The sequence below is a fragment of the Dysidea avara genome, chromosome 1 (genome assembly GCF_963678975.1).
Source record: "Dysidea avara chromosome 1, odDysAvar1.4, whole genome shotgun sequence".
NCBI classification, from domain to species: Eukaryota; Metazoa; Porifera; class Demospongiae; order Dictyoceratida; family Dysideidae; genus Dysidea; species Dysidea avara.
Genome location: NC_089272.1, coordinates 60,574,719 through 60,602,359, shown reverse-complemented (window position 1 = coordinate 60,602,359; position 27,641 = coordinate 60,574,719). Strand labels below are relative to the sequence as shown.

The 27,641-nt window shown below is 36.7% G+C and overlaps 2 protein-coding genes across 2 annotated transcripts; one reads left to right on the top strand and one right to left on the bottom strand.

Moving 5' to 3' along the window:
• Window positions 1-5,931: 5,931 nt before the first annotated feature.
• On the bottom strand, window positions 5,932-17,236 carry LOC136239247 (dual specificity protein kinase shkE-like). The gene is made up of 3 exons (XM_066029980.1): window positions 17,087-17,236; window positions 12,992-13,918; window positions 5,932-7,641 (listed from the first exon to the last, which is right to left on the bottom strand). The coding sequence occupies exons 2-3, from the start codon at window positions 13,901-13,903 to the stop codon at window positions 6,193-6,195; spliced, it is 2,361 nt and encodes a 786-aa protein (XP_065886052.1). The 5' UTR covers window positions 13,904-13,918; window positions 17,087-17,236; the 3' UTR covers window positions 5,932-6,192.
• LOC136239254 (probable serine/threonine-protein kinase kinX) lies at window positions 17,158-27,641 on the top strand. The gene is made up of 2 exons (XM_066029989.1): window positions 17,158-18,366; window positions 25,896-27,641. The coding sequence occupies exons 1-2, from the start codon at window positions 17,458-17,460 to the stop codon at window positions 27,342-27,344; spliced, it is 2,358 nt and encodes a 785-aa protein (XP_065886061.1). The 5' UTR covers window positions 17,158-17,457; the 3' UTR covers window positions 27,345-27,641.

Genomic DNA, 27,641 nt, shown 5'->3' with positions numbered 1-27,641 from the left:
TCCGGATTACTCTCCAACATATAAAGACTTTACATCCTAGTCAGTTATTGGAACTTTAAGACCACGGTTTCTCCAATATCTTGGGCTATGTTTGCATGGATCTGAGACAATAGGTCATGTGTTCCTAGGTTATATTAACCCACTGATTGTTATGTGTTTAGTGGCTGTGATTTTCATAACAAGCAGACGATTTGTTATTGTCGCTCGATATATTGGCAGATATGTTAACAGCAAACCTATCTGTTTGCTACTGCTGCTTTCAGATATATAGCTCTGTTTGCTATACTTCAGTACAACTGTTAAAACCATTAGCAGTGTACAAGGTGAATGGCACTAATGTACACGATAAGGTATGGAGCTGGCAGACATACTTATCTCCAACTGTACAATATTTTTGCCACCATCACCTATTCTATGGTATCATAGCAATATTGTGTGAACTGGTCATTGGAATTGGTCTACCTCTTGTTATACTAACACAACGTTATTTGATTCGTTATTTTAACCTCAAGTTAATAAGCATCAAGCCAGTAATAGATCAACTACAAGGATGTTACAAGGAAGAGTACCGCTGGTTTGCTGCATATTATTTAATATGTCGACAGCTGTTCTATTGGGCTGCTATTATTACAACTATTGCTTCTTTAAAATTAATAATTTATACCTTACCAGTCATGCTATTATTCCATCTTACAGTATGCCTTCTGATTTTGACAATTTATCTTTGGTTTCAACTGTACAAAAGGAAAAGTTTGAATGCTTTTGATACCGTAATTCTGGTGGTATTGGTCCTTACAGTATACAGTGGTTTTGAAGCTAATAGGTTTGATATGGGAAATCTAGATGTTAGAGGATTTTGCATTCTTCCATTACTTTTCTTTATCAATTATTTAGCACTTTCCAGTAAGTTAAAGGACATGTTGATTCCTATCAGTTGTGGTGGAATGGTTTTTATATCATTGCATTATGTATTTGGCAGCTTTCAACTTCTAGTTTTAGTAACCTTTTGTGGTCTGTTTCTAGCTTATTTAATATTTGTAATCAGATCCTTGTATGTAAAAATAAGGCACAGTCAAACACAATATGCGATAATCAATGATCAAGATGATAATTTTGATGAAGATAGTGACACATAATAATGAATAGGTATGAGACTTATGATATGTTGTACAGTGTATTGTTTTGGTACTATAATGAGTAAAACCAGTTTGGTATAATAATAATAAACGTCCTATTTTTCATAATACTAAAGCTAGAGTTAAAAGGTACATATTACCAATATTAAAAGTTGAAAAGTAATCATCAAGCACTTTGCTTACAGTCAGTAATTTATGATTTTCTTTTAAAGTCTACTATTTGACTGACGATCCAATCATAGATAATATATACCTCTGGACACGGTGGTATATATTATCTATGTTATAATGTAGGGGAGGAGAGCATGCTCCCAGACCTCCTCCTAGCTAGCATACATGTTACACACACTGAGTGTGCAAGAACCACCTCCTAACTGCATGTGCATTACAATCAAACTGGTTTACTTCATTTTGTCAATCTTTTTATAGAAGTTGCCACTGAAATTAATTTAGGAGAATAGCCAAAGTAGTTGATATAGGTTATGCTTTTTAACCCTGTTAGTCTGCTTACCCTTCTCTTACTCGCATTTTACTATGTGTCTCCTTGTGACTATAACAGTACAGTATAATACTGCTATGATTCTTATTTACAAACAGGTCCTGAAAATGCAACATTATTATGCAGAGATGTGATTGCATTTTGCTGAAACAGTTTTGTCATTGTCAGTGTCTTTATATATGTTTGTGTGTATTTTGTTATTTTTGTCTTTATGTAGCTATATATATAGTTGGTTAGTAAAACAAGTTGACTTCATATATAATTATATCCACATGCAGTTTTATATTTAACAGCACTGTAACATAAGGAGTTTCGATTTTTGTAATTATGTATCATTAAGCTGTACTTTTAGTTATTTTAATGTTAATGTTGGTCATTAAATAATAGAACCATGAACAATCAGCCACTCGTTATTGTTTACTGGTCAACCTCCGTGCAATGATGGTGGTTGTTTTGGTAGGTGCGCAGGATTCCATGGTTCTCTTATACAATTTAGCAATAGGACCAGTGATATGATCAGTCACAAATTATTGCTCCCAACTGCATGAGGCTTTGGGGGCAAAATATCTGGGGTTCCCAACTTTGAAGCCACAGGGATTTCTAAGGCCATCCTAACAATCCTAATGAGACCCTGCACTATCACACCCCAAGCTAGTCTTGGGATGGAAGAGCTACTCTGGAACACAGGACTCAAATCTACCATACAAGACTCCCTTCTGATGTCTGTACATTTCATGATTTTCCTCTCCTGATAGAATAATCCAATACCTCGAAGTTCATTCCCTCTCTTTTTATAAAATTATTATCGTTACAATAACAAGGTTAATGTAATTGGTTTGTATGTACTGATTTCCATCAAAATCTCCTAGTCCTAGGGGTGGAGGACTGACTTTTGTTCCACCTGGTTACACATATATGTGGTGTTTTTCCTGTGCATGCATTCATAATGTTAATACCATTAATTTTAGGGTAATTATTTTCAAAGATTACTTTATTTAGCACTTAGTATCAAAAGTCAAGGCAAATAACTCTGCCCCTGACAATCTTAGAATGCTGCATGCCTACACTAAATATCCCCAAACCCACGGAATGTTTTCGTGGCTTTTATTACTGACAAACATGCATTGGTTTAACAGCATACACACAAGCAGCACAATAGCAATGTACAGAAAGAACTGAGCAGGCAGGCGTAAGGCAATTGGTTAATCCGATGTCCAATATTGAACTACTTGTATTACCCGACCTACCACATGTACTCCTGCCCACTACACATAGTGACACAAAAAGCTTCCAGACTGGACTCTCCATAATTCGCCCACATTATACTGATCCTTTCTCCATCATCATCATCAATGAGACTGACTTTTGTTCCAATGGGACTGACTTTTGTTCCAATGAGACTGACTTTTATTCCACCCAGTTCCACATTTGGAATACACGCAGAATATTTCCTGCACATGCGTTCATAATGTTTTCCAATTAATACCTACTGCATCTAGCGTTGTGATGCAGGTGTGCTACATACCTATGTATACTCTCCAATGCTTGCTAGCTGCAGTGTGCAACTACACAGACACATGCAAATTATCGCCCTTCTTTACCTTTGTTTAGCAAGTTAAACTCCATTTGTTTTAAAACAATGTTGTTTTAACGTCAATTTTTTGAAATGTACATAAACAACTTGTATCTATTTGAACAATGCTATGAAATCATTGAACTGTTTACAATAGGTATAGAACTTTTATTAGTATGCATAACATTGTTGTACTGTATCAACACCTCAATTGCTTATCATGTTAAAGTATACAGTACAGATACATAATACGTATATGTGACCGGGCCTGGAAAAAAATACGGCATGTGGGCACATGATTTTTGCCTACTTTTTCAAACGTCCATCACCCATAACTTTTTATACTATTATGCTATGGCAATGCAGCTTTCAACTCTTAATAAGCATGTAATTGGCATGATGTAAGTTACACAATATTGTGTTCCAGTACTGAGATATGACCTGTAGCATGGCAGGGTGTAGTTGTGCCCACATTCCCTGTTTTCGCAGGCTGGTCACATATACAAAAGGGCATCAGAAACTATGCATATTGTGTTGCTGTGTCACTATTCAATAGCACCTGTACACCTGTTTATTTATTTCACACTGTCATTCAAGGTACTGACTAACAATTCTAATCATTGTAAGTAAATATTTGAGTTGACAATAAGGCTGATTTTCCAAAGTCTGGTCACATGTGTTCACAGTATAAAGTGTTTAGGCAGTCATCAAACAGTGAATAGTGCCATTATAGCTAATGGACCACTATTATTATCATTGTAAACCTCATAAACGAGTATAATACAATATAAATTATTATGTAACAGTTTCACACCTCAGATCAAATGAGCTGCCTGGGTTACATTTTGTATGTAGCCCAGTTTGCCGGGCTATTATGAAATGTAGCCAAGCTACATCTGGGTAGCGATTATATGTGACCGAATTTGACAAAACAAGGCTTCCACACACATCCAATTTTCTGACTTTAACAAACTGTAACTTGACTACTCAGCAAGCTATTGGCCTAAAATGTTCTACCATAGCATGGTACAATACCGGTCAAAATATGAAACTAATGGCATACTCCTACATTGAGGTATGGTAATTTAAAGTCATAAATGTGGGTGTGTGTGGAAGCCTTGTTTTGTCAAATTGTCAAATTCGGTCACATATAGACGTTAAGGCTGAAATTGATTGTGGATCAATTAATACTCACGTGATTAGGATGCACGACTTGCATTCAGCCATGAAAACCACTCAGGAGAGTGTTTTGTTATCCTCACTATCCTACGAACTGAATTTTTATTTCATTTTTTAAATCTTTTGTTTTCAACATTGGGTTAAGGTGAGAACTAGTGCTATAGCTTATTCACCAATCATTTTCGAATATGGTCATGAAGCTACCACTCTGTATGGAGTAACCACTGTACAAGCAAGCTTCTATCTAGGCCTTTAGTGAACTCCGTATTTTTCCATAAGTGATTCAATATGTTCTGGTTATGTTTGGTTACGATTAACAGACATTTCCTAGAGATATCATGGAGAATTTCAGTTACACCAGTTTAATGTTTTAATCAGTACAATTGCTGACTTGATTAATGGTACTGGTGGAATAGCAAACATTATGTCTTCATACTCCTTTAAATGTGAACTAATTTTAGAAAACTGTCAATAGTGCAGTTGGGCATCATGCCATATCATGTTGAGCCAAATTTTACAGATGACAAGACAGATTTTAAAAACTTTGTTTTGTTAGCTAGTTACATTGGCTGTACTACATGTAGCTGCTGAACCATAATCGAAAATTTTAGGTATGTATATATAATAATTATATCCAGTGGCTGCACTCGTATTGGCTTGGGTGATTGATCGCCCTGTACAGGCTATCAGCCTGATAAGTGTTAAATATTAGCTGTAACACAGGACATTATTTTGGACTTTGCCTGATATGTATTCCCTCAGGCCTGAGGCCCTCAGGCAGTTGGGCATACATAGCAGGCAAAGCCCTCACGCCCATGTTACAACTATTCCAAATAATTTCAGTCATTGTATTTAATGTGGTCTTAAAACAATCTACAGAACAAAGGGGGTATTTTGTTCCATTTGTTGGGAAGAAACTAACTTGTATGGGGTTTGCAGTGATTGCAGGCATTGCAAATTGACCCTGGTGATGATTCCACGAGTGAATCTACTCTGGTGAATCCACGAGTGACTCTGGTGATGTAATCTGGTATGGGTAATTCAACAATCTTGAAAAACATGATTAAATACAATCCCTCATGCTGTCTGCTGATTGATAGCCAGTTAAGTGAGTTGATCATGGCTGACACGCTGATTGTTTGGCAGTAGTCTGACACCACAAAGCAGACTGCACATCACTGGATGGTTTCCAATTAATGGTTACAATGTTGGGTATATGGTGACCATACAGTAGCTGCGTAATTTAAAATTAGTTTGACAAACAAGTTAAAGGACCACTTGTTAACTGCGTTTTGTGCAGTTAGATTTCTGTGCAGGATTCCAGACACAAATTTAAACTGAATCTGCATAATACATTATGTTTAATGACTTACTTGAACAAATTAGTAGCTATAAGTATACAAACAGTAACTATTTCCATTTTACATCAATTTCTGAGTCAGATTATAGCTAATACAATCTTGAAAGTACGCATTGCTCAATATGAGCCAAATAGCTGGGGGAAAGCTGAAGTATAGATTGGTATGTTTTTGTTTTTAGATAATTTTAGGATGTTTTCAAGACCTGTAGTTTTTAAACTGAAAAAAAGCAAATTGTAATTGCAGCTACTGAGATGTTCTAGTTTCTCCAAGATGTCATTGTTAATCTATCTCAGCTTCTAACCAATTCCACATATGGAAGGAAGAGACTACTTAACATTGACCGATGTGTAACTTACTGTATTATTCATTAGTCAAAGTGCACAAGAGCAGACACAATGTGCAGTCAAAAATACACTTACAAACCTGATAAAACTAGTTAACTAATCAAGCTTTAACACTCAGCCTAGAAACTAAGTGCTCCATGGTAGGCCTCTCTCGATAGTCTAAAGCAAGACAACTTCGAATAATACCAATCAAAGTTGTTTCAGTAGGTGCCCATTTAACGCTATCCATTGTTGACTTGTTAGGTTGCTGAGTGGGGAACTTCCTAGAGCACATCTCATACACTAGAACTCCAAAACTGAAAACATCCATTGCAGGAGAGCTTTCTTTTAGGGTGAGAGTTTCTGGAGCTGCATAGATAGGATTTCCTACAGCAACTGTTTTACTGGCTCTCATGAAATTGGTAGAGCTAAAATCAGACAACTTGGGGTGCCACTGGTTATTGGGTAAAGGATTGAGTAGCACATTAGTACTGCTAACGTCACGATGAAGTATTGGATCAGGAGTGGTCTTGTGTAGGTAGTTCAGTCCATAAGCCACACCCAGTAAAATAGGAATAATTTGGTTGCTGTAGAGTTGACCTTGATTCAAAACTATCCTGAGGCTGGTGTGCATTAGCTCAGTAACAATGTATAGAATTTCTTCATCAGTGGCACCGATGAACTGTACTAGATTTGGATGACGACATCTGGCAGCTATATTCATTTCCCACCTAAACAAACTCAGGTAGTAAGGCGATTCAATATTTTGATGAAGTCGCTTGACAGCCACTGTGTATCCACAGTAAGTTGCTTTGCTCACTGAACCATTGCTACCATGACCCAATTTTTCATTTTTGATAAATATATCATTGATTCTTAAAACCCAACTTGGCTTTTGAAACTTGTCAACATGTTGTTGTAAGGCTTGCTTATCTGCTTGCAGAGTAAATATTTGTCGATTTACCCGCACAATTTCTTCACTTTTCTGCTGCAATTCTCTACCTTTTTGTTTTATTTTCTGGTCTGTTTGTTGTAACTTGTTTAGCATTTCTTCACAGGTATCCTGCATTTCTTGAAATGTCTGAATCTGACAATTCTTTTCTTCCATTTTTTTAATTGCATGCTCCAACTGATGATCTTTAATCCTTACTTCTTGTATTCTTTGTTTCAATAGTTGATCTTTTTGTTCAATTTCTTGGTGTTTCTGCTGCAGTTTTAATTGCATTTCTTTACGTGCAAGCTGTAACTTTTGATGTTTTTGTTGTATTTGCTGATCTTTCTGTTGGATTTCTTTATCTCTTTGCTGTATATGAATATTTTTTGTTAAGATTTCCTGGTCATTCTTCTGTGTTTGTTTGTTTTTCTGTTGTATATCTAAAACTTTCTGTTGTAGTTCCTTCATTGTTTGTTGTAATTCTTGATCTTTTTCTTTTAGCTCTTGATCTTTCTGGAATATTTCGTGATCTTTTTGTGCTATATCCAATGCTTTTTCTAGTATTTGTTGACTTTTGTGCTGCGATTGCTCCCAAACGTAATGACAGTTTTCATCAAATATCTGTATTATTCCAGGCTAATGCAAAAAAAATTACAAATGACATCCATATTGGGGGTATTTCAAAGATGTAAAGCAAGATTTTCACATCTCAAAAATTAAAGGTACAAACAGTGCTCTTAATTAAGTTAATGGTAGGAATCACTCAGCAGTTAGTCGTTACTGTAAACTTCCCACTACTGCATCACCATATGGTGGCATTGACTATAAAACATCCATATCATTACTTTATACTACATTAAAAACAAGAAACCACTAATAGGTGGCCAGTAGAATTTTAAAAACCACTAAAATTTGGATTTTAGTCTGCCTGCTTGACCACATTCCCAAGGCTAGAAGCCAAACAAAGCACCATTTTATGCTATAATAACAAACTCACCAGTGGGATGTGCCTTTTCATATGAAGAGGTTTTTACATGGGACGGACATAATTTGACTTAATCACAGAACACTGTAATTTTCGCAAACTAACCTGCAGAACTAATTCACAGTGCTTTTGTTTCATTGTAACACTAATGTAGTGAACGTTAATGGCAGTCAAGACATCGAAATACCTCGTAGCGTTCCCTTCCAAATATCCTCCATTCAATTCGCCATAGAAAAAGTGAGTGATTTTCAACCTTAAAATAACACGCTTAAATTTCCTCTGATTTCTTTCTGCTATGGCTCATTTTAATCGCTATTCACTGCTCTTTCCAAATCTGGCTCGGAATCTGAGGTATCTATTATGTGTCGCGGGTTATTATGCCTTTTATTGCAGGCCCCTGAAACGCCCAATACAAAATGTATGGGGAAATTTGCTACACCCGATCGGTTTAGGCCATTTTGACGTGCCTAGATTTCCGTGAATTGGACTTCTTTTGGTATCATTGTACTCACAGAGAGTTTCTCTACATGTATCAAATTCGGAAAGTTGCTAAACAGACTTGAGGTAGGCGGTACACGATAATTAATTTAATTTTTAATGGTTTTTCAATTAAAATTTATTGGACATGCCTGTTCCAGCTGGCATTTTTGCCATGGACAAAAGTATAGCAAATGTCTGCAAACTTCTTCATATGGGGGTTCCGATGAGTGCAGGCCCTCTGTGCCTTGTCTTTCCTTTTATCTTCAATCGGCCTCATCATCTTGTTGCAATGAAACCATATCGAGGCATTAATTTACCCTATCAGCACTTTCCTTGAGCAGCATATTTAGATGCCACAAACTTGCATACGTTTAGTAGATACCTGAAATAGTGATACACACCCTGGATGACTCAAGATACAGTACTTTAATACAGCAGTTACCCTAATAGAACAGTTACATGTGTACAGCTGTATGCAATCAAACATATTAGTTTATTAATTAAGTAGGGGTCTAAGCAATAAAAAGTAGTGAAACAAGAGGTACATTGGCATGCTATAAAATCATTTCGTTCGATGTCAAAGTAGGGATTTTTCCACCAAGCTATTATTATTTTATTATTATTAGCACTTTACAGTGACCAGCACTGAAGGTCTGACAGCAACATGTGCTAGCTGCAGCCTTTGGATATGCTGCAATACCATCATTCGTTGTGGGTGTGGGTTCAAATCCGCGTAGATTTAATTCTTTTAGCCAACCTTTTTGTGCACCTTTTCAGAACCTTTTTGTTGCACATTTTTTTCTTCTTTCTGTTATAAGTTATCTTACTGTAACTTTTTTATGACACCTCTCATTGGGTTATGAACCTTTTTTGACACCTTTATCTCTCCTTCCTTTTTCTAAACACCATATGTTTAAATTACTGTGTCACTAAGAGTTAATAATATCTCTCCTATGTTAACTGTTGGTTTCACCGTGTAGCTCTTTAATACATAGAGTAGAGACCATAGCACATTGATAAAAGGTATACTGAAACAATCTGGAGTAGTGCACGATATGCAATCATAGTAAAACAATAAGAAGTGTTATATCCCTACTGTGCTCAAGATACCATAACGGAAATGTACAGTAGGGATATAATACTTCTTATTGTTTTACTGTGATTAAATATCATGCATTACTCCAGTTTGTTTCAGCACTTTTTCTTGATGTACTATGGTCCCTACAGCAGTGAAAAATTCCAAATTTTTTGTGTACTTGTTTGATGACTGGTGAATCTACATGTGCCACATCAAAAGAAAGAAATGATACCACACGCTCCACCTATATCAACTATTGTCTGAAAAATGAAGTATCCATTATTCTTCATTGTCAGCTATGTTCAACCTGTTACACAGCATTACAAATCAAGAACTGTTCAAAAAGTACCTCTGCAATCAAAGCTATAGCCACTATGAAATATACAGATGATTTCTGTTATGAACGGAAGCCACTGCCAAATCGACACCTTTTGCTGTCAGCAAAGATGAATTGGACACAAAGGAGGACACTGGTGAAGAATGAAGAATGCCTTATGCCAAAAGGCACACGTCTGGCTGAAACAACGTTGAACAGTGAAAAAATCAAGCCTGTAGCCTTAGTGAGTTACACTTATCTGAATGCATCAGTCAGTCAGTCAGCCACTAGAAAATTCTGTTATATGTATATTTTTAAAATTCTGTAACAACATGTTGAAAGCATTTTGGATCAATCTGAAGGCTCGTTTGGACTTAGTTTTACCTAACCAATACTGCTTATAGTCTAGGAAAAGTGAGGCTAGTTTTTGGGTGATAGTTTTCATGAAACACGCTCAAACCTTTGTGGTTCTTACTATACACAGTATTATCATACTGTAATATTTGTTGTATAACCATAACTATGTCGCTATCACTAACTACACTCATAACCACTTTATATATTAACCACTTTATATTATGTGTCTACCTTTGGTACTGAAGTTAAGTATAGCTATACTGATAGCCTGAGAGTATATACAGGGCACGGAAGGTATGTACTGTATGACTTACTTTTCCACTGTGTATGGCTGCACTATTCTTTATCACTGTTCACTGATACCTTTTCAAAAATACACCAACATTTTAGCGTTTCTTTTGTACTTGCAAAAAAATGTTTTGAGTATTAGCTTTTAAGCAAACTGATGTTAATAGGGAGGTAGTCCTGGGCGATACTGAAAATAATGCTATTCGATATATTGACAAGCTTATATTCATTATATGATTAAATATTGAGTATAATTAAATTTGTCAAGCAGTGAGACTAGTAAAATTACATAACACATTATTGCATTATGTTATATCATAGAATGTGAAATGGTGCCAGACAACAGCTGGAATTTGTCCATAATCGAATTGCCTTTCCTTGTAGGTATATAGCAAATGCAAGAAACACAACCATTAGCCAGATGTAATTAGGCGATATTGATGATTATATTGCTTAGACAATATTATTGTGGCTCTATAATTTACCTTGATACGATATTTTGTGTAGTTCAATATCGCGATATTGCCAATATATTGAAACACTGCCCAGCTCTATATGGAGGGTATAGAGCTAACTGCACAGGGCAATAATGTGATGTAGAACAATATATTATTGTAAAAGTAGTGTACCAACAGCCATTTCAAATAAGTGCTAGATCCTTAATTACCATAATTATATACATCTCACTGCAAAGTTTAATCATTAGTGATTATGTCATGTATACTACTTAGCAAAGCTTACATGTGTGTGTGTGTGGTAAGCACCACACAAAAACAGCCAAGTTGGAAAAAAATGGTGTGGCCTTAAAAAGCCTGAGTGAAAAAAGTTGTGAAATCAAAGGTGGTGGCCAAGAAATGGCTGCAATGATGTTAATGCTAATAAAATTTTAACAATGTACACAGCCATTATTAAAAATTTTTAGCATTAACATCATTGCAGCCATTTCTTGGCTGCAACCTTTGATTTCACAACTTTTTTCACCCAGGCTTTTTAAGGCCACACCGTTCTCTGCTAAAATTATTGACCTTGTATTTACCTTATGATATATACACTAGCAGTATTGGTTGTACATAGTTCTGGACAAAATAAATTCCTTACGTCCAACCACAGTGCATACAATATGTGACCGAATTTGATAAAACAAGGCTTCCACACACATCCACTTTTATGACATTGAAGCACCATAACTCAAAATAGGAGCATGCCAGTTTCAAATTTTGACCCGGTATTTTACTATGCTATGGATGAATTATGTAAACATTTAGGTGAATAGCTTACTGAGTATTTGGATAAAGTCTGAAAATTGGATGTGAGTGGAAACCTTGTTTTGTCAAATTCAGTCATATATGCATCATGAATTTCTCTTTGTCCTCCTTTGTGTCCTAGTTCTTTTCGCTGAATATGCAAAGTGTTGAGTCGTGATAGCATATCATGGCTTCCATAGGTCTGTGACTGTGTTGACTAGTTATCATGCTTGTTACCCATATTTTCTGTAGTAACTGGATTGATAGCGGAGACATTTCTCATACTTAATAACACTGTATAACAGGTGGAACATATATAGTTAAATATGAACTTTTCTACCTAATCATACATTACAGTAGTACTGCATATTACAGTGGCTAGCTAAATGTACTGCCCTTGCTAACCACCCCCAACACAAGAAAGCATGTGTCAGACAACTAAAACAAAAGACCATGGAAACGACAAGACCAAAAACCTTAATAAGACTGGTGGGACTCCACGTTCACTAAATCCATTGGTGGTGGAGCCCTATAGAGAAGACACCAATGGAAGAACATGCTCCACCGATACTTTAAATGACAGGTTGAAGCAACAAAATCCTAGACAACAGCAAAGTAAATCTAAAACCACTGAATAATCATCTCCCTACTTAAAGGACAAAAGAGAAGTCGGGTGCTTACAGAAGATGGTAGCTTCATGAGCTAACCCACCAGTGGCAAACAAAATGATGCAGCTTCCCTATTAAAAACGGAAATTTTCTGTATTTTCCGTAGTGACTGGATTGATTGCAGAGGAACTTCTTTGTTTTTGCAATGCTGTTTAATAGGCTGAACAAAGCTGAAAGCAAACTGTAATGGCCACTTAGCTTCCACTCAGTAAATATTTACGAAGCACTTTCAGACAATAACAGGTGTCACATTCTTTCTTTGATGCAGCATGCATGGGTTCACTAGCCATAATTGTGTTACAAAAAAGGTAAACAAACAAGTATAGGAAAATTAGGAATTTTAAGTTTGATTAGTGATCACATAAAAAAAAAGTAGGGAAACAAGGGAGGTCGCCTATACCTGCAGATATACTAATCCCTAGAATTAAATGTCCACTAGTATATTTGCAGGTGTAGGTGGCCTCCCTTGTATCCCTGCTTTTTTTCTGTGATCCCTAACCTTCCTAATTTTTCCTTATACTTGTCCAACTTCAAATTCTCTAGTAAAATCCCTGGTAAGTTAGCAACTACCTTAATTTCTGGATGTTGCTTTGTATAATTCTCCTTCATATCCTTGATCTTAGAAGACACAATTTCTATAATCGGTCTCTCATTAGGATCATCATTTAAACACTCCTCTACCAGTGGCCTTAACACTACAGTCTCTTCACTCATCTTGTCCAGGTACTGTTGACGACGTTGAGCCTCAACTTTTGTGCCAATCTTATAAACAATCAGTGATTGATCTTTTGGTGTTGGCCACTCACCAACAACTGCAAAAAGAGTTACTCCACCATAACTAAAGACATCCAATGGTAGGCCATATATTGGTTTATCAGTAAGTGCTTCAGGTGGCATGAAATCAGATGTTTCTGGATTTCTAGTTGAGTCATTGCTGTCATCATTTATACTGTCTTTCTTGTCAGGCAAGTCACCAACTGATTGAATTACTTTCATTGTTTTAAAACTGCAAATCTTAGCCACTAGTGATCCAGTATTTATATTGATAAGAACATGATGTGGAGACAAATCTCGATGCAATAATGGAGGATCAAAACTATGAAGGTACCACAAACCCAATGACACGTCATGGAGAACAGACAAAATACTATGTAGAGGAATGGGTGAAGTATTTTGTACATACTGCCATAAACTACAATCCATCTTCTCCATTATCATCATAACTGGCTGATTAAGTTGTACTGATCCATTAAATCCAATGAAACGAACAATGTTTAAATGATATAGTCTGGGCCAAAACTCCCACCTCCCAAAATCGTTTTCATTTTCAATACAAATTTGTTTAGCAGCAAACGTAGTACCACAATGCTTCACCTCACATACTTTTCCATAAGCACCTCTACCAAGTTCTCTACCAGTTAGCTCAACTCCTTGAAGTTCAGCTCTATGTACATGATGAGCTGCTGCCATAAATTGTCCCATATTCTATTATCCTCCCTAATATCAGGAATAAATTATAATGTATTGATAACTACGTGAGTCCTGCCAATAAAATAATATTTGTCTCGTGTGGACAGACTGCTATTTTCTCTTTGTCAGTCAGACTTGTGTGGCCAGACCACTTTTGTTTCTCTTTTTCATGGAGTAGCTATAGAGTATTTGTGAATCCTCTACTGAATGACTATAGGTTTAGATGAAAAAGTCAACCTTTTGTGTGGTGATGTGATGCAGGATTACACCAGGATGTACAAAGGAGTTTGCACACCCAGTATGCCTGAGATCTGCTGGCAAAGTTTTGAAAATAGATACAAAGAAGGCTGAATTTGGTGACATTTCAGCCACAAAAAACTTTATGTCTATTTTATGTTTTTTATAGGGATGGCAGCATTGGCCAAATACCATAGGGCAAGAAATATTTGTGGAATATAATTTTTTGGGGATTTCATCGGTGTCGTATCCATAAAAATTAAATATTTTGCAGCCTAAGTACAAGTTGTATGGAGATTGATGTCTAAACCATGAAAATTTATTCCATGAAAATTACTAATTTTAACAAATTTCAGTAATCCACGAAAATTCAGTACCACAAAAATTTCTTTCCATATACAGTAGGCTGTTCTTCAGCTGTGCCCTGAATTGTACATATACAATAAATATGTTCCTAATTTAACAGCTGGGTGGCTGGAGCAGTGGAACCTTTTGCTCAGGGACGTAAGTCCCTGCCCAGGTATTGCCAAAACCTTGGACCTCTCAATCACCAGGCCGATGCCCTATCATCTGGGCTACCACTGCCCCTCCCATATTGACAGTGTATTAGCTACTGGCACCACAGATGATTACAGCCAAAGCCCTGGTAATTTGAGCTTAACTAAACTTGTCTATTGAAAGTGTTGCTAGCCCTGGTATAATGACAGTTGAAAGCCCTGTGGGTAATCATGAAAGGCTGGCTATGCCTCTGCTTACTGTAGTGTATCACAGACACGTTTACATGAAGTAGCTGAAATATGGACTTGCATTTCAAGTGGACTTTTTTAAAACCAGGCCAGGTCGGCTGTGTCTGGTTAACTGAATGTATTGGCAAAAATGAGTGTGTGCATGTATGTGTACGTTTGCGTGTGCGCGTGTACCCATCTACCTATCTATGCATATCAAAACATTTGACAACATTATAAGACAAAATATGCAAAATGATGCCATCTCTTAAACATGGCACCATAACTTCTGCATACTTTAATTTGCGGAAATCTGGTATGGCTCACCAGAACCCTTGATCTTTGGCAAATCGAATGATATATGAGTTTGTGAAGTGACCAAGAGAAAAGGCAGGACAGAGCCTTTTATCACCAAAATAATTACACGTTCAAATACATAATAAAATGGTGGGAAAACTCTTGATTTTCGTATGTTTTACAATTTAACTCGGTATAATAATTGATTAGCCACTTACTTCAGGTTGACACGTAGAATGATATTAAGTTTAACTAATTCGGCTGAGGGTAACAGTTTGCTTTTTGAGGGTTTTCCCACCCGAGTAGTTAAATTCTCCGATAGGAAATTGCATGGGGGCACACACTGTAATCAATAGTAAATAAAATGTTACTATGGTTAATGGTAGACCATTACTTCAGGTGGAACTTTATAGAACATTTCAGGGGTTAATTATTTGTATAATGTGCTATAGAGATTAAGGGTGATAATGACTGCTTTTTTTTTTGTTTTTTGTAGTAGTACAAATACATGTATTTTACATAGGACAAGAAAATGATGGCTGTCAACAAGGTTACTGGGAATTGATTTTAAGCTGTTTTAGTGCATAATTTGTAAGGTCTAATAGTAAAACTTGATGTTATGCAAAATTTTATTTTAGACCACTTTGATTTACAATTCTCAATAGCAAGTTTTGATACGTATGCACCCACGTGAGTAAAATACAAAAGCAGCTAGAATGTAACAATTGAATGTTAAATTAAGCTTGTATTAAACTAGTCTTAATTTAAAATTGCTTTGTGGTAACTGGTTTCTTCTTAGCGGTCTGAAATACGGGTACAACGACTCTTTATGAACGATCTTCCCTTTCGATTTTATAGACATTTAACAACTTCAAAACAATGTTGAAGGCTTCTTAGGCTACCAGAGATAGCATATCCTTCAAGTTGAAAGGCATACATACGCAAACGAAAATGAAGAGCAGCCTCAAGGCTTTCTCTAAACAACTTGTATGAGAAACACGATAGACACACTATAAAACAGCTGAGAAGATACAGAAGTAATTTGCAGTTTGTTATAGTTACACTTTGTTAGCAGCGTATTAGGGGTGGATGGGAGATACAAGTAATAAAATATTGATACCAATACCAGAATGTCCGATACTATGGTGTCGAGTGCTTTTAATAAAGAATCGGAAATTTGATACTTGGTGATCACATGATTTTTGCTTACATTGTGCATGTGTTACGGATGCAAACACTAAAAAAAAAAAATGTTTCAGCCAATACTGTACTTAAATGCAAGCTTTCAACCCACCAGTCATCACTGAAAAATTTCAATCACTGTGAAGTTCACTACTTGGCTACCAAGCACAAAAATCACAAGTACTCAGTATTGGTATTGATACTCATCAATACCGCGACAGAAGTACTTGGAATTATGGAACACTTTGCCAGAAGATGTGGTCAATCAGCCATCTATAAACTGTTTTAAGGACGTTTTGTTAAATCATCTGAATTTACTTTGATTTTGTTTTGTATCTGTGTGTTATACTCCTTAATGGAGTCCTACACAGTAATAATAATAAATAAATAAGAATCGTATCAAAGCGAAATTTTCTGGCATTGCCCACTCCTACTGAGCGCATAGCAACGCAACTGCAGAATTACAAAATAATTCAAGAATTACGAAATACGCTAAATTACAGTATTTACACAATACAATTATCTAGCTGAATTAATAATAGCAATAGCTAGCATGAATAAAATAATCATGGTTAATTAAGCGCCTATTTAATTAAAATGGGATAGTATTAACTGCATGGCCGCCTGGTTTCTAGAAGCAGTATAACATCACGTGTTTTTCAAGAAAGATATTCTTCTGAACCTTCCCCCACCTACGGGCCCTGTTTTGTCGGTGGGTTAGTCCTCGACTTGGGCACTCACAACACTGACTTACGTCGTTTCCAGTTCCGGGCCGAGCCTTAAGTTCAAATCACCTCGGGTTCACGTTCCCTCGCGTGCCAGACGGTTTGTGTGGGGGCGGAAAGTTTATTTGCCGTCCCCACATCGGTTATAAGCGCCTGCTCGGTTGGACTGGGGTTCACATTCGAGTTAAACTCAGTGAAATTTTCGAACTGCTCCGTGAACTCGTCCGATTTAGCCTCGAATTTAGCTAACATCCGATTTCATGTTTAACTAGTTCTACAGAAGTTCATCATCACAGGACAGCATCATAGATTTTCGAGAGAGGTCACACTCTCAAAGGCTGCCGGACAGACACAACTGACACTTTTAAAAGAGCTTGGTTTGAAACCGAATCATAATACTATGGGCCAGTCCGTAGTAAAAGAAACAGTAGATTTGTATAAACTTCAAGGAGTCGAACTTACCGGTAGAGAACTTGGAAAAGGTTCTTACTGCAAGGTTTTCGAGGTCCAATATCGTGGTACCCTGTGTGCTGCTAAAGAAATTGATACTGAAAAAGTTTTCACAGAAAAGGCCTCTGAAGAATCTATAAGATTGCTTGTGGGTGAATGCTTTTACCTGAGTGCACTTCGTCATCCTAACATCATTCAGTTCATTGGAATTTATGGTTCCTTTCCGAACCAGCCAGTTATGATGGTAATGGAGAAGATGGATTATAGTTTATGGCAGTATGTACAAAATACTTCACCTGTTCCTCTACATAGTATTCTGTCTGTTCTCCATGATGTGTCATTGGGTTTGTGGTACTTACATAATTATAATCCTCCCTCACTGCATCGACATCTGTCTCCACATCATGTTCTCATCAGTACTACTGGTCCTCTGGTAGCTAAGATCTGTGGTTTTAAAATGATTAAAGAGCTTGATTCAAATCATGAGAAAGATGACAGGGATGACTTGACTACAATGCCAGAAACATCTGATTTCATACCACCCGAAGCACTAACTAATAAGCCAATATATGGCTTACCATTGGATATCTTTAGTTATGGTGGAGTAGCTCTCTTTGCAGTTGGTGGTGAGTGGCCAGCACCAAAAGACCAATCACTGGATAAATCTAAGACCAATATGAGGGGAGTTCAGCGTCGTCAACAGTACCTGGACAAGATGATAGGAGAGGCTGCGGTGTTGAAGCCACTAGTGGAAGAGTGTCTGAGTGATAATCCTTTAGACAGACCAACCATATCTGATGTTTCTACTAGGATCAAGAATATAAAAGAAAATTATATAAAGCAAAATCCACAAGTAAAGGTATGTAACCACCATCACACGGTACAGTAGTAGAGGTCATGTAGGTTTGGACTTCCTCGCCCAAAAATATCACCCAAAAACCTTTCCTTTACAACAGCATGGCAGAATTGCTTAGGATAACTAATTTGCTTAGGGATAACTAAACTCATAAATATTGTCTTCAGAGCAACCCCAAATCCTCCCAGTAGGTTTCTATGAAATTGTATTTAACAAATGTTTCTGTTAACTAACTGACCTACTTGATTGATACCTCCACCCAACCATACTTTAACTATGAGTAAGGCCATGGGTGTGATTTCTTCAATGTTCAATATTGCTGTGCCTTTTGCAGTTTTACTAACCATAGCAACTACATCATGGGATTACCTTTGTCCTCTTTTGTGTCCTATTTCTTTCTCCACTTCTGCATGGATGTGAATTGGCAGTAATACGTCATGGCCTCATGCTTTAATTTCCTTGGATTGATTTGAGAGGTACCTCTCGTACTATTCTTCATTTGTAATGCTGTATAACAACGTATTATGACTGAAGTTGGAATTTAATGTCCACTATTATCTGTGACCCACTGAGCAAAAACCAGTCATTTTCACAAAATTCTATAATCATATTGAAATAAACTGGGTAAAAATATGCATGCTACATTAAAAATTTTTATCGCTTTGGTATGTACTGAAACAAAGCTCATATCAATAAAACCTATGATTATTATACCACTAGATTCTCCTGTTCATGGGAAATAAGAAAATCTTTAATTTGTTTTGAGTTTGTACAGTGATCATTGCATGAATTATATGGGTGCTTATTCACGACGCAGTAGAAGTAAAGTTTACTGTCATCATTTCATTGTTGGAATGGCCTTCTTCTTTGTCCACATGGAGACGTACAGGGAAACACTATAGCTTGATCGATGTGCTAGTTCATGGTGAACACAGACTGAACCAAACCCCGTCTTCATAGCTTGTTTCAGTCATGAGTTATGATCGATTAAATATTAAAGCATCTGTAATTTATTTGCAATATTGTTACTGTACAAATCGAGTTTATTTCTGGTCCAACTATCTAGTGGTATAACTCCAAGACTATTCATTGCAAAAAGATGAAATTTTGGCTGTCCACTCCTTTGTTACTATAGATAGCAGAGAAGCAATAAAATGGAATTCGATAAATGTGTAAAATGGACAGTTTTGCTCAGCAGATCACATTATAGCAGCAGGTGTAGATGCATGACTTCCTTGTTTCATTGCTTTTTATTTCTATGGTCCCTACTCAAATGTAAAATTTCTAATTTTTCCTTACTTGTTGTTTGAAGGAGTCAGTTAAATGGGGTCAAGCATAGTTATTTTGTAAACATGGAATACTTAGCTTGTATTGGCAGGTGGACCTCTGCGTAGCACAAGTCACCATTACCGAACATTTGCCAATGTTTTAAACCATTCATGTGCCACAGGGCTGGCTGTGGGCACTCGCCAAGTTACCTGAAATAGCCCTATCCATCATAAGAATAAATATGCAGTAAAGCCATTAAGTGAGCAATTAAGAAGAAACCACTGCACTAGGAGTACACCTTTATGGAAGTTTACGGGATTCTTAATAGTAGCTAATAGAAATTTGCGTCATTTTGATTGTCAATTACTCACAAATGCTACCGTATATTCTAATAATACAAAACCCACAGGAATGTGAATATTTTGTGTCTGTATTGGCAGAGGTTACGTAAAGATAGGACAAGAGTTACAGCATAGAGAATAGAGTGCACTTTTAAACCTATCACAATCCCGGTAAAAAATCATTACAAGTAGTACCTAAACTACGTGGAGAGTTTAGCATAACTACTCTTCGATCTACACTTTAAGGTGCCAATAGGCAGCAGCTTTCATGGTGCCATGGCATGTTGTTGCGAATTGTCACCAGCACTAGCTACCTCCCTCCATTCTTCGCTATCTGGGAACACTGCTTCGCTTGTCGATTTACTACATCACTAGCTGCTAGTAGTTAAAGAACACAAGGCATGAAATTGCTGTGCCTGGCAGTACTCACCACTGAGCCAAATCTTCAATGCTCTTTCTGGCCATGCCGCCTTGTCTGCTCATTCCTTAGGCAGTGAAGCTAATTGTCAAATGCTTGTTTTCCCAGCATCTATTGCTCAGGTCAGCATGTCTGAAATGTATTCAGGTGTGAACATGCTGTTAACATCTCGTGTATCATCTTGCTAGGGCTAGATAGAAATCAATATCCATGGGTCTCAGCACAAACTATACTGGCCTTGGGACACATTCAGTGGCCCATGTCTTTACCACAGATATATAGCTTATTATACGAAAGGTATAATTTTGGAACTACACTTATTTGTTTGAATTGTAGCTGTTTTCACAGTGGAGTACCATGAGTGAAAGTACTCCGTAGTGACATTTATCCAATTATGTGTAATTGAATTCTTTAGGTCTTATGATGGACAGGTCTATTGGTTTGGCAAAAACTGTGCGTGCGTGCGTGTGTGTATGTGTGTGTGTGTCGGTATGTCTGTCCAACACCACTGTGAGGCTTTGAGTTACAGAAATAAACCTTCATTCAATGAGTAGAGGCTGTCTACGTAATTGAAAGCATCAAACTTAATTCTAGTAATAACAGACAAAGTCATTCTTCTATGCTGAAATTTTCTCTGTGAAATGCAATCTGAGAAAAAGATCAATATACTTAATAGAACAGTCAGTAACTCTAATAGAGCAATTGGGTTAGTGGTTTATGTTGAGTGTTTTATTGAAATGATATTTCTGGTGAATCTTGTACGGTTAGTCACTTCATCATGCACTCTTCACAATGATGCGTCCATTATGTACAGAAATATCATGAGCTACACAGTCACTAGTAAATTGATATATGGATGAGTTTGCATTACAAATAAATGTGTGCAGTGATGAAGTAGCTAAGGTACTTGTTATCGGCAGATACTTTCAAGGTAAGTACTTGATACTTGAAGTATCCGTAAAACACACAGAGAACACATGCACTAGTACACTTAGCTTACCGGTAAATATTACAGCAAGGTTTCAACTGTATAACTACTATAAAGAATTCACCCTAAGAATGGAATCGGTACAGCCCTACTGTTACTGACACTAGATGAAACAATTCAGTAGGGGCCATGCTGTAACAGATTTGCAATAACTGAAAATCAATGTAGCAGGCCTTGTAAGCTACTTGGAATGGTGTATCCCTTTGTATGCGAATGAAAATTAAGAACAGCCATGGGGCTTTGTGTAGAGAATTTGCATATGAAAACATGATGGACAAGCAAAAAAAGATACTTCTGTGTGTAATTTGTGGTTTAAAGTGGTTTGCTTGAGTTATGCTTCCTTCGCAATGCATAGCAACATAATTGACGAATTATATACTTTAAATTTTAATGTACTGCATGTATTGTTACAACACAAAGTGAGAAAAAGGCTATAAAGAGTTGTTTTATTCACAGTAATTTAAGAGTCTGTGGCAATTTGAAGAGCTATACTGCATAATGCTGCTCATGAAGCAACCAGTTCTTCTCAATGAATCTTTTTGGCATGTGATTGTGCTGATTGGAACACTTAATTTGCGTTGCTCTTGTTTGCTTTTGTGTGTTGTACTATATACTATGGCTAGGCACTTCCATGCCACCTTGCAGTAAATCATGGGAATATCTTCTCTGCCCTGTAACCTTACATGCAATAGAACACCCACTTTGTCCAAGAAATGTGTGGAGAATGCCAAGGAATGTGGCCTGGTTCCTTTGTGCACGGCTACTGCAAACAGATCGTGAATATTTATTTTTCTCATTTACAAACAAGCACCTTGCCTATTACCAGCGTCCATACGCATGGTGACCACAAATGAAAGATTCTATATCAACAGCACTCATTCACGTTTAACACATGCAAAAGTAATTCACATGAGATTTTCAATCAGTTTTTGTGCTGCTCAAGCTATAGATTGGAAACTTTACACCAAAAAGGGAAAATAATGGTAATAGTTAAATTAATACATGCCATTGGCTGATTAATTCCCCATGCGCAATGGGATAGCTTAACTAGACATCTGCATGGTTTTAAAGAGTAGTACAACATCTACATGTTCAATATCAACTTGTTACAAGTGTAACTTCGGTGCTTTTTGTCTGTCAAGTGATATGGGTGTACAGTGTATGCATTTTTTCTTATAGGTAAGTCAGCACATGTCCATGATCTATACTCCTCTGGCTTGAGAAGAAGTGTAGTTAGTAATGCTGATTGAAAGAGAACCCTTCACAACAAACTGCTCCCTGATTGCTCTATTAGAGTTATTGATTGTTCTATTAGGTATATCAGTTTTCCTTTGATGTGCATGTGAACAATGAAGTTAACTGCATAGAACAGTGATTTCCCTGTAGTTATATAGTATTATGCTTGGTGCTTCTAGAAATCCATTGTGCCAGTGAAATAGGCAATTACAATTAATTGCATGTCATTTCACTTCTGCATGTGACAATCTATTTACATAATGGTACCTGCAGCAATATAGGCTGATTCCATTGCTTCATGAAAACTGCAATATTGGCCTTATACCGATACTGACACTACAGCCCTGGATCTTGCAGCCTTGGGATAATTTAGTGACAATTACTCAGTCCTTGAGTTGAACCTTGGGAGATGAACCTTGATACCTTGGGATTTGTGGTCGGCAACATTGGGACCCTATATTAGGACAATGCTTCAGTCTCACAGACAATGTTAGTATATTTTAATGCAAACCAGGACATACCTACCCAGTACCAGTTATGATTGATACACAGTTACGTGTGTATATTATACTGTGACAATGAAATTATCTGGCTGTTGTATTAGGGTAACAGTTGCAATATAATATACTTGTGCTGGTTATTCCAGTTATAATTTCTAGCATAATAGGTTAGCGAAAGTGTTAAGCATTATTATGCCAGGATAGTAGGGGTAGTTTTTAAAATATTGATTAAAATGTGGAATGTGTGCCACAAAATAAAACAAATAATGAACACACCGTATGTAAGTTACTGCATTTCATATCATTATCTATAGTACTGTATGGTAGGGATCATAGATATTTGAGGTTTCCTGTATCACCCAATTACCAACCTCACTTTTTCTTCAGGGTAGCATGACATTATTGGTTAGGCATAAAATCAAGCCCGAAAATTCCTTAATAATGAGCCCTAACTTTTCCAACAAGCTTTTGACTAAATTTTCTGCCAAACTGACTGATTGTCTGACTGCATGATTTGTTGATTTCTTCACTATTCAGCATTACGTCAGCCCAAGATGTGCCTTTTTACCAACTGCAGCAGCTAAAGTTCATGCATCATGGGCTTACCTTTGTCCTCCTTTGTGTCCCAATCCTACCCATAAGTATTGGTTTGTGATAATGCATCATTAATTTAGTGCTGGATATCACAAAATTGTCCACATTTCCATGGTGACCGGATTGATTGCAGAGCCAATCCTAGTACTGTTCTTCATTTGTAACTCTGTATAACAGGTGGAACATACAATGTAGCAAAATGAAGCAAATGGCCAGTTTACTTTTCAGTAATTGATACGTTCAGTTGTACAATTTTATAATGTGTGTGGTACCACTCTTTCCTTTGATGTGATATGTGCTGATCCACCAGTCAGTGGATTATATTACAAAAGTTGAACAAATAAGTGTGAGAAATTTTACTTTTGATTGAGTACGGATCGTATAAATAAAAAAAGCAAAACAAGAGAGGTCATTTGCATCTGCAGATACTGTATCCCAAGTCCTATAATTTTCATCACTTTTATATAATAGCTTTTTGAGGGGTGCCATATGTTTTGGGTGGTACAATTAGGTACTATACTCTACATTAAATTAGTCTATTACAATCACTCTCCTTAGCAATCTACTCTTTCTCTCTCTCTCTGTAGGGTGGGTTGCTTCACTCAAGGCTTGTTGAAAACCGTAAGAAGCTAGATTGTGTGACTATATGGTTTGCCAAATGCCTCTTTTCCTTGTATAAGTGAAACAAATGTGATACATACACTCAATACACAACCTGATACAATAATATACATAAGCTCATATTAAGTATAGAGGGTATCTGTTTGATCACCTTAATATTTTTTTGTATAATCACACATTATCTTTGTGAATGCACGAGAGTTACAAACCAAAAAAAAAACACTAAGAAAGCTGTGGTTAGGGATCCGCCAATTATACTTTTTATTTTACCTATGATGCTATGCTGAACTACTGAAACCTTTCACCTATTATGCTCAAATTATGCTCAACATTGATGCCTCAATTCTCATGTTTTTCTACTAAATTTGCATTTTAAAGATAAATAATGCTGAAGCACAGATTATTAATCCTTGTTTGTCCAGTTGCATGTCACAGAAAAGATTGGCGTACTCTAAAAGAACAGTCTGCTACTTGATTGTTCTATTAGAGTTATTGACTGTTCTATTAGAGTATATCCTTCTTTTTCTGTGATATGTATTTTGAGAAGCAACAATTTAAAGTACTGTATAGCTGGTAATTTTCAAAAGATTTTTATTTTCGGATATTTCGAAGTGCTCCTCTTTGAAAATAAATTCCCACAAGTGAATGCAACGATCCAACTTTTGGTGATTTGCTTGTGTAATGTGTATTCCTCAAGTTTTAGCTCATGATAATGGGTAAACTGTATCATTACTGTACCAATAACCAGACAGGTGATCCTGAATGGGAATTAATGCCATCCGGCTGGTCTCACCAGAATCTATGCTGCGATTGAGCCAGTAAATTTACTCCACCCTCAGTCTTCTCTCCAGTGCACAGGGATAGGAATCATTTCATCAGTAAGTCAGTTTTTGGCAAACATTCATAATTAGTCACACAAATTTCCATTCATTTGAAATCCAGAAATATGCACTTTTCAAAATTAAAATCCTTCAAAATTCAGATTTTGCGTCTTGTGCAAAATTTTCTGCATGAAAATAACCCGCTGTACGGTATTGCACAAGTATTCTGTCTACTATACTAGCATTATGCTCAATGCTTTCAGGCACCTATAGTTGTGCCAGCATAATCAGTGGGCCCCTAGCTGTGGTGCATTTGTTATGTTCTTTAGCAATATTGCATTGCAGTTAGAAAAAACAGGGCCATTAAACTTTAACTGGTTGTAGGCTTGTACCACAGAGTTATCCCAGTCCGTGCTCTTGAATTGACTATTATTCACTCAGTATAGCAATTTTCCCCAGTCTTTCTTCAATTGCGCACAACTGCCAAAAGTTTCATTTTCTCGAATAGGTGCCATTGACTGTTACCTCAAAAACATGGTGTCTAGTAACCGTTACTAACTTGAATGACATAAACCAATACGCAAACAATTTCCAAGCCAAATACAATCTTTTAAAAAAGCAGCGTATGAATCACATGTATTACTTGATGTGTATACATCCTCATCTGTAAAATCTGACAATCTACTTGTGTGTTGTGTATCACTTTTACTTTTATGTATCACATATGTAATTTTGTTGCATTAGCTTGAAATGATGGGCTCTGTTAAAGAATATCATCACCTTCTTCAGAGCCAGCTGCAATATGCAAATGAACAAATACTTGAAAAAAATCGGCAGATTGTAAAGAAAGATGAACTAATATGCCAACAAGATCAAGAAATATATAACAAGAGCCAGGTATTGCAGCTAAACTATCAGGAATTGCAAAAGAAGGTTCAGGAAATACAGAAGAAAAATCAGCGTATACAAAAGAGCAATCAAGAAATTCAAAAAAGGAACTTACGTATACAGCAGAGAGATACAGAAATACAACAAAGAGATCAGCTGATACAGCAAAAACATGAAGAATTGTGGCAAGTGCATCAAGAAATGAAACTCCAGCTACAGCAGAGGTATCAAGAGTTCCAACAAAAAGATCAACTATTACAGCATACCACTCGGGGATTAAGGCATAAAGATATGCAGTTACTACAACTGAATGAAGAAATACAACAGGAAGATCAGCAAATTCAACTGAAAGTTCAGGAAATGCAGGATACATGGAAAGAAATACAGCAACAGATACAGCAGAATGATCAGAAAATACAGCAATATGATAAAAAATTACAAGAGAAAAGTCAAGAAATCACACAGAAAGCTCAACAAATGCAAGCATTACAAGTAGATAAACAAACACTGCAACAACAAGTTGATGAACTACAAGCACCTACCTGGGTTATTAGAATATGTGACATAAGAGTCTTGGACAAGAAGTTGGGAACTGGTGGATGGGGTTCCGTGTGTGAAGCAATCTTACATGGATGTAAAGTCGCTGTTAAGAGCCTTGATCACAACATCATATCACAGTACAATTTGGGTCTGTTTAGTCGGGAAATGAATATGGCTGCCAGATGTCGTCATCCTAATCTGTTGCAGTTCATTGGAGCTACTAATGAAGGAGTTCCCCTTATTGTCACAGAACTAATGTACACCAGTCTTAGAAAGATCTTAGAGCAAGGTCAACTCTGCAGCAACCAAATTATTTCTATTTCACTGGGTGTGGCTTATGGACTGAACTACCTACACAAGACCACTCCTGATCCAATCATTCATCGTGATGTCAGTAGTGCCAATGTACTCCTCAATCCTTTACCCAACAACCAGTGGCATCCCAAGTTGTCTGATTTTGGTTCTACCAATTTCATGAGAGCAAGTAATACCATCAGTGCTGGTAACCCAGCCTATGCAGCTCCAGAGGCCCTGTCTAGTCAAGGTCCATACACTCCTGCAATGGATGTGTTTAGTTTTGGAGTCCTCATGTTTGAAATGTGCTCTAGGGAGTTCCCTGCACAGCAGCCTAACCAGTCAACATTAAATCATGTCAAATGGAAAGCTACTGAGGCTACACTAATTGCTATGATCAGACATTGCCTTGCTCTAAAGTACACAGAGAGACCGGCAATGGAGGGTTTGATAAAAGGATTGAGTCATTGATCTACAGTATACGTTGTAATTATTGGTTAGTATAGTTTCAATGGTGTAATAGATTGTATTACTTATGGTTTGTGTTACATACGTTATGCTATTAGACTTGCCAGCATAATTTTGAGTATAATAGCATTAAACACGATCCGCTTGAATGATATTCATACTTTTAATACAGAATGTACATGCCCAAAGGAAATTAATGAAGTAATGACAAACTACACATTGACACTGCAACTCATATAAAGCATGTAAATATTATTGTATATGTATTATATGCATGTTTGCAGATTATATACAATTACA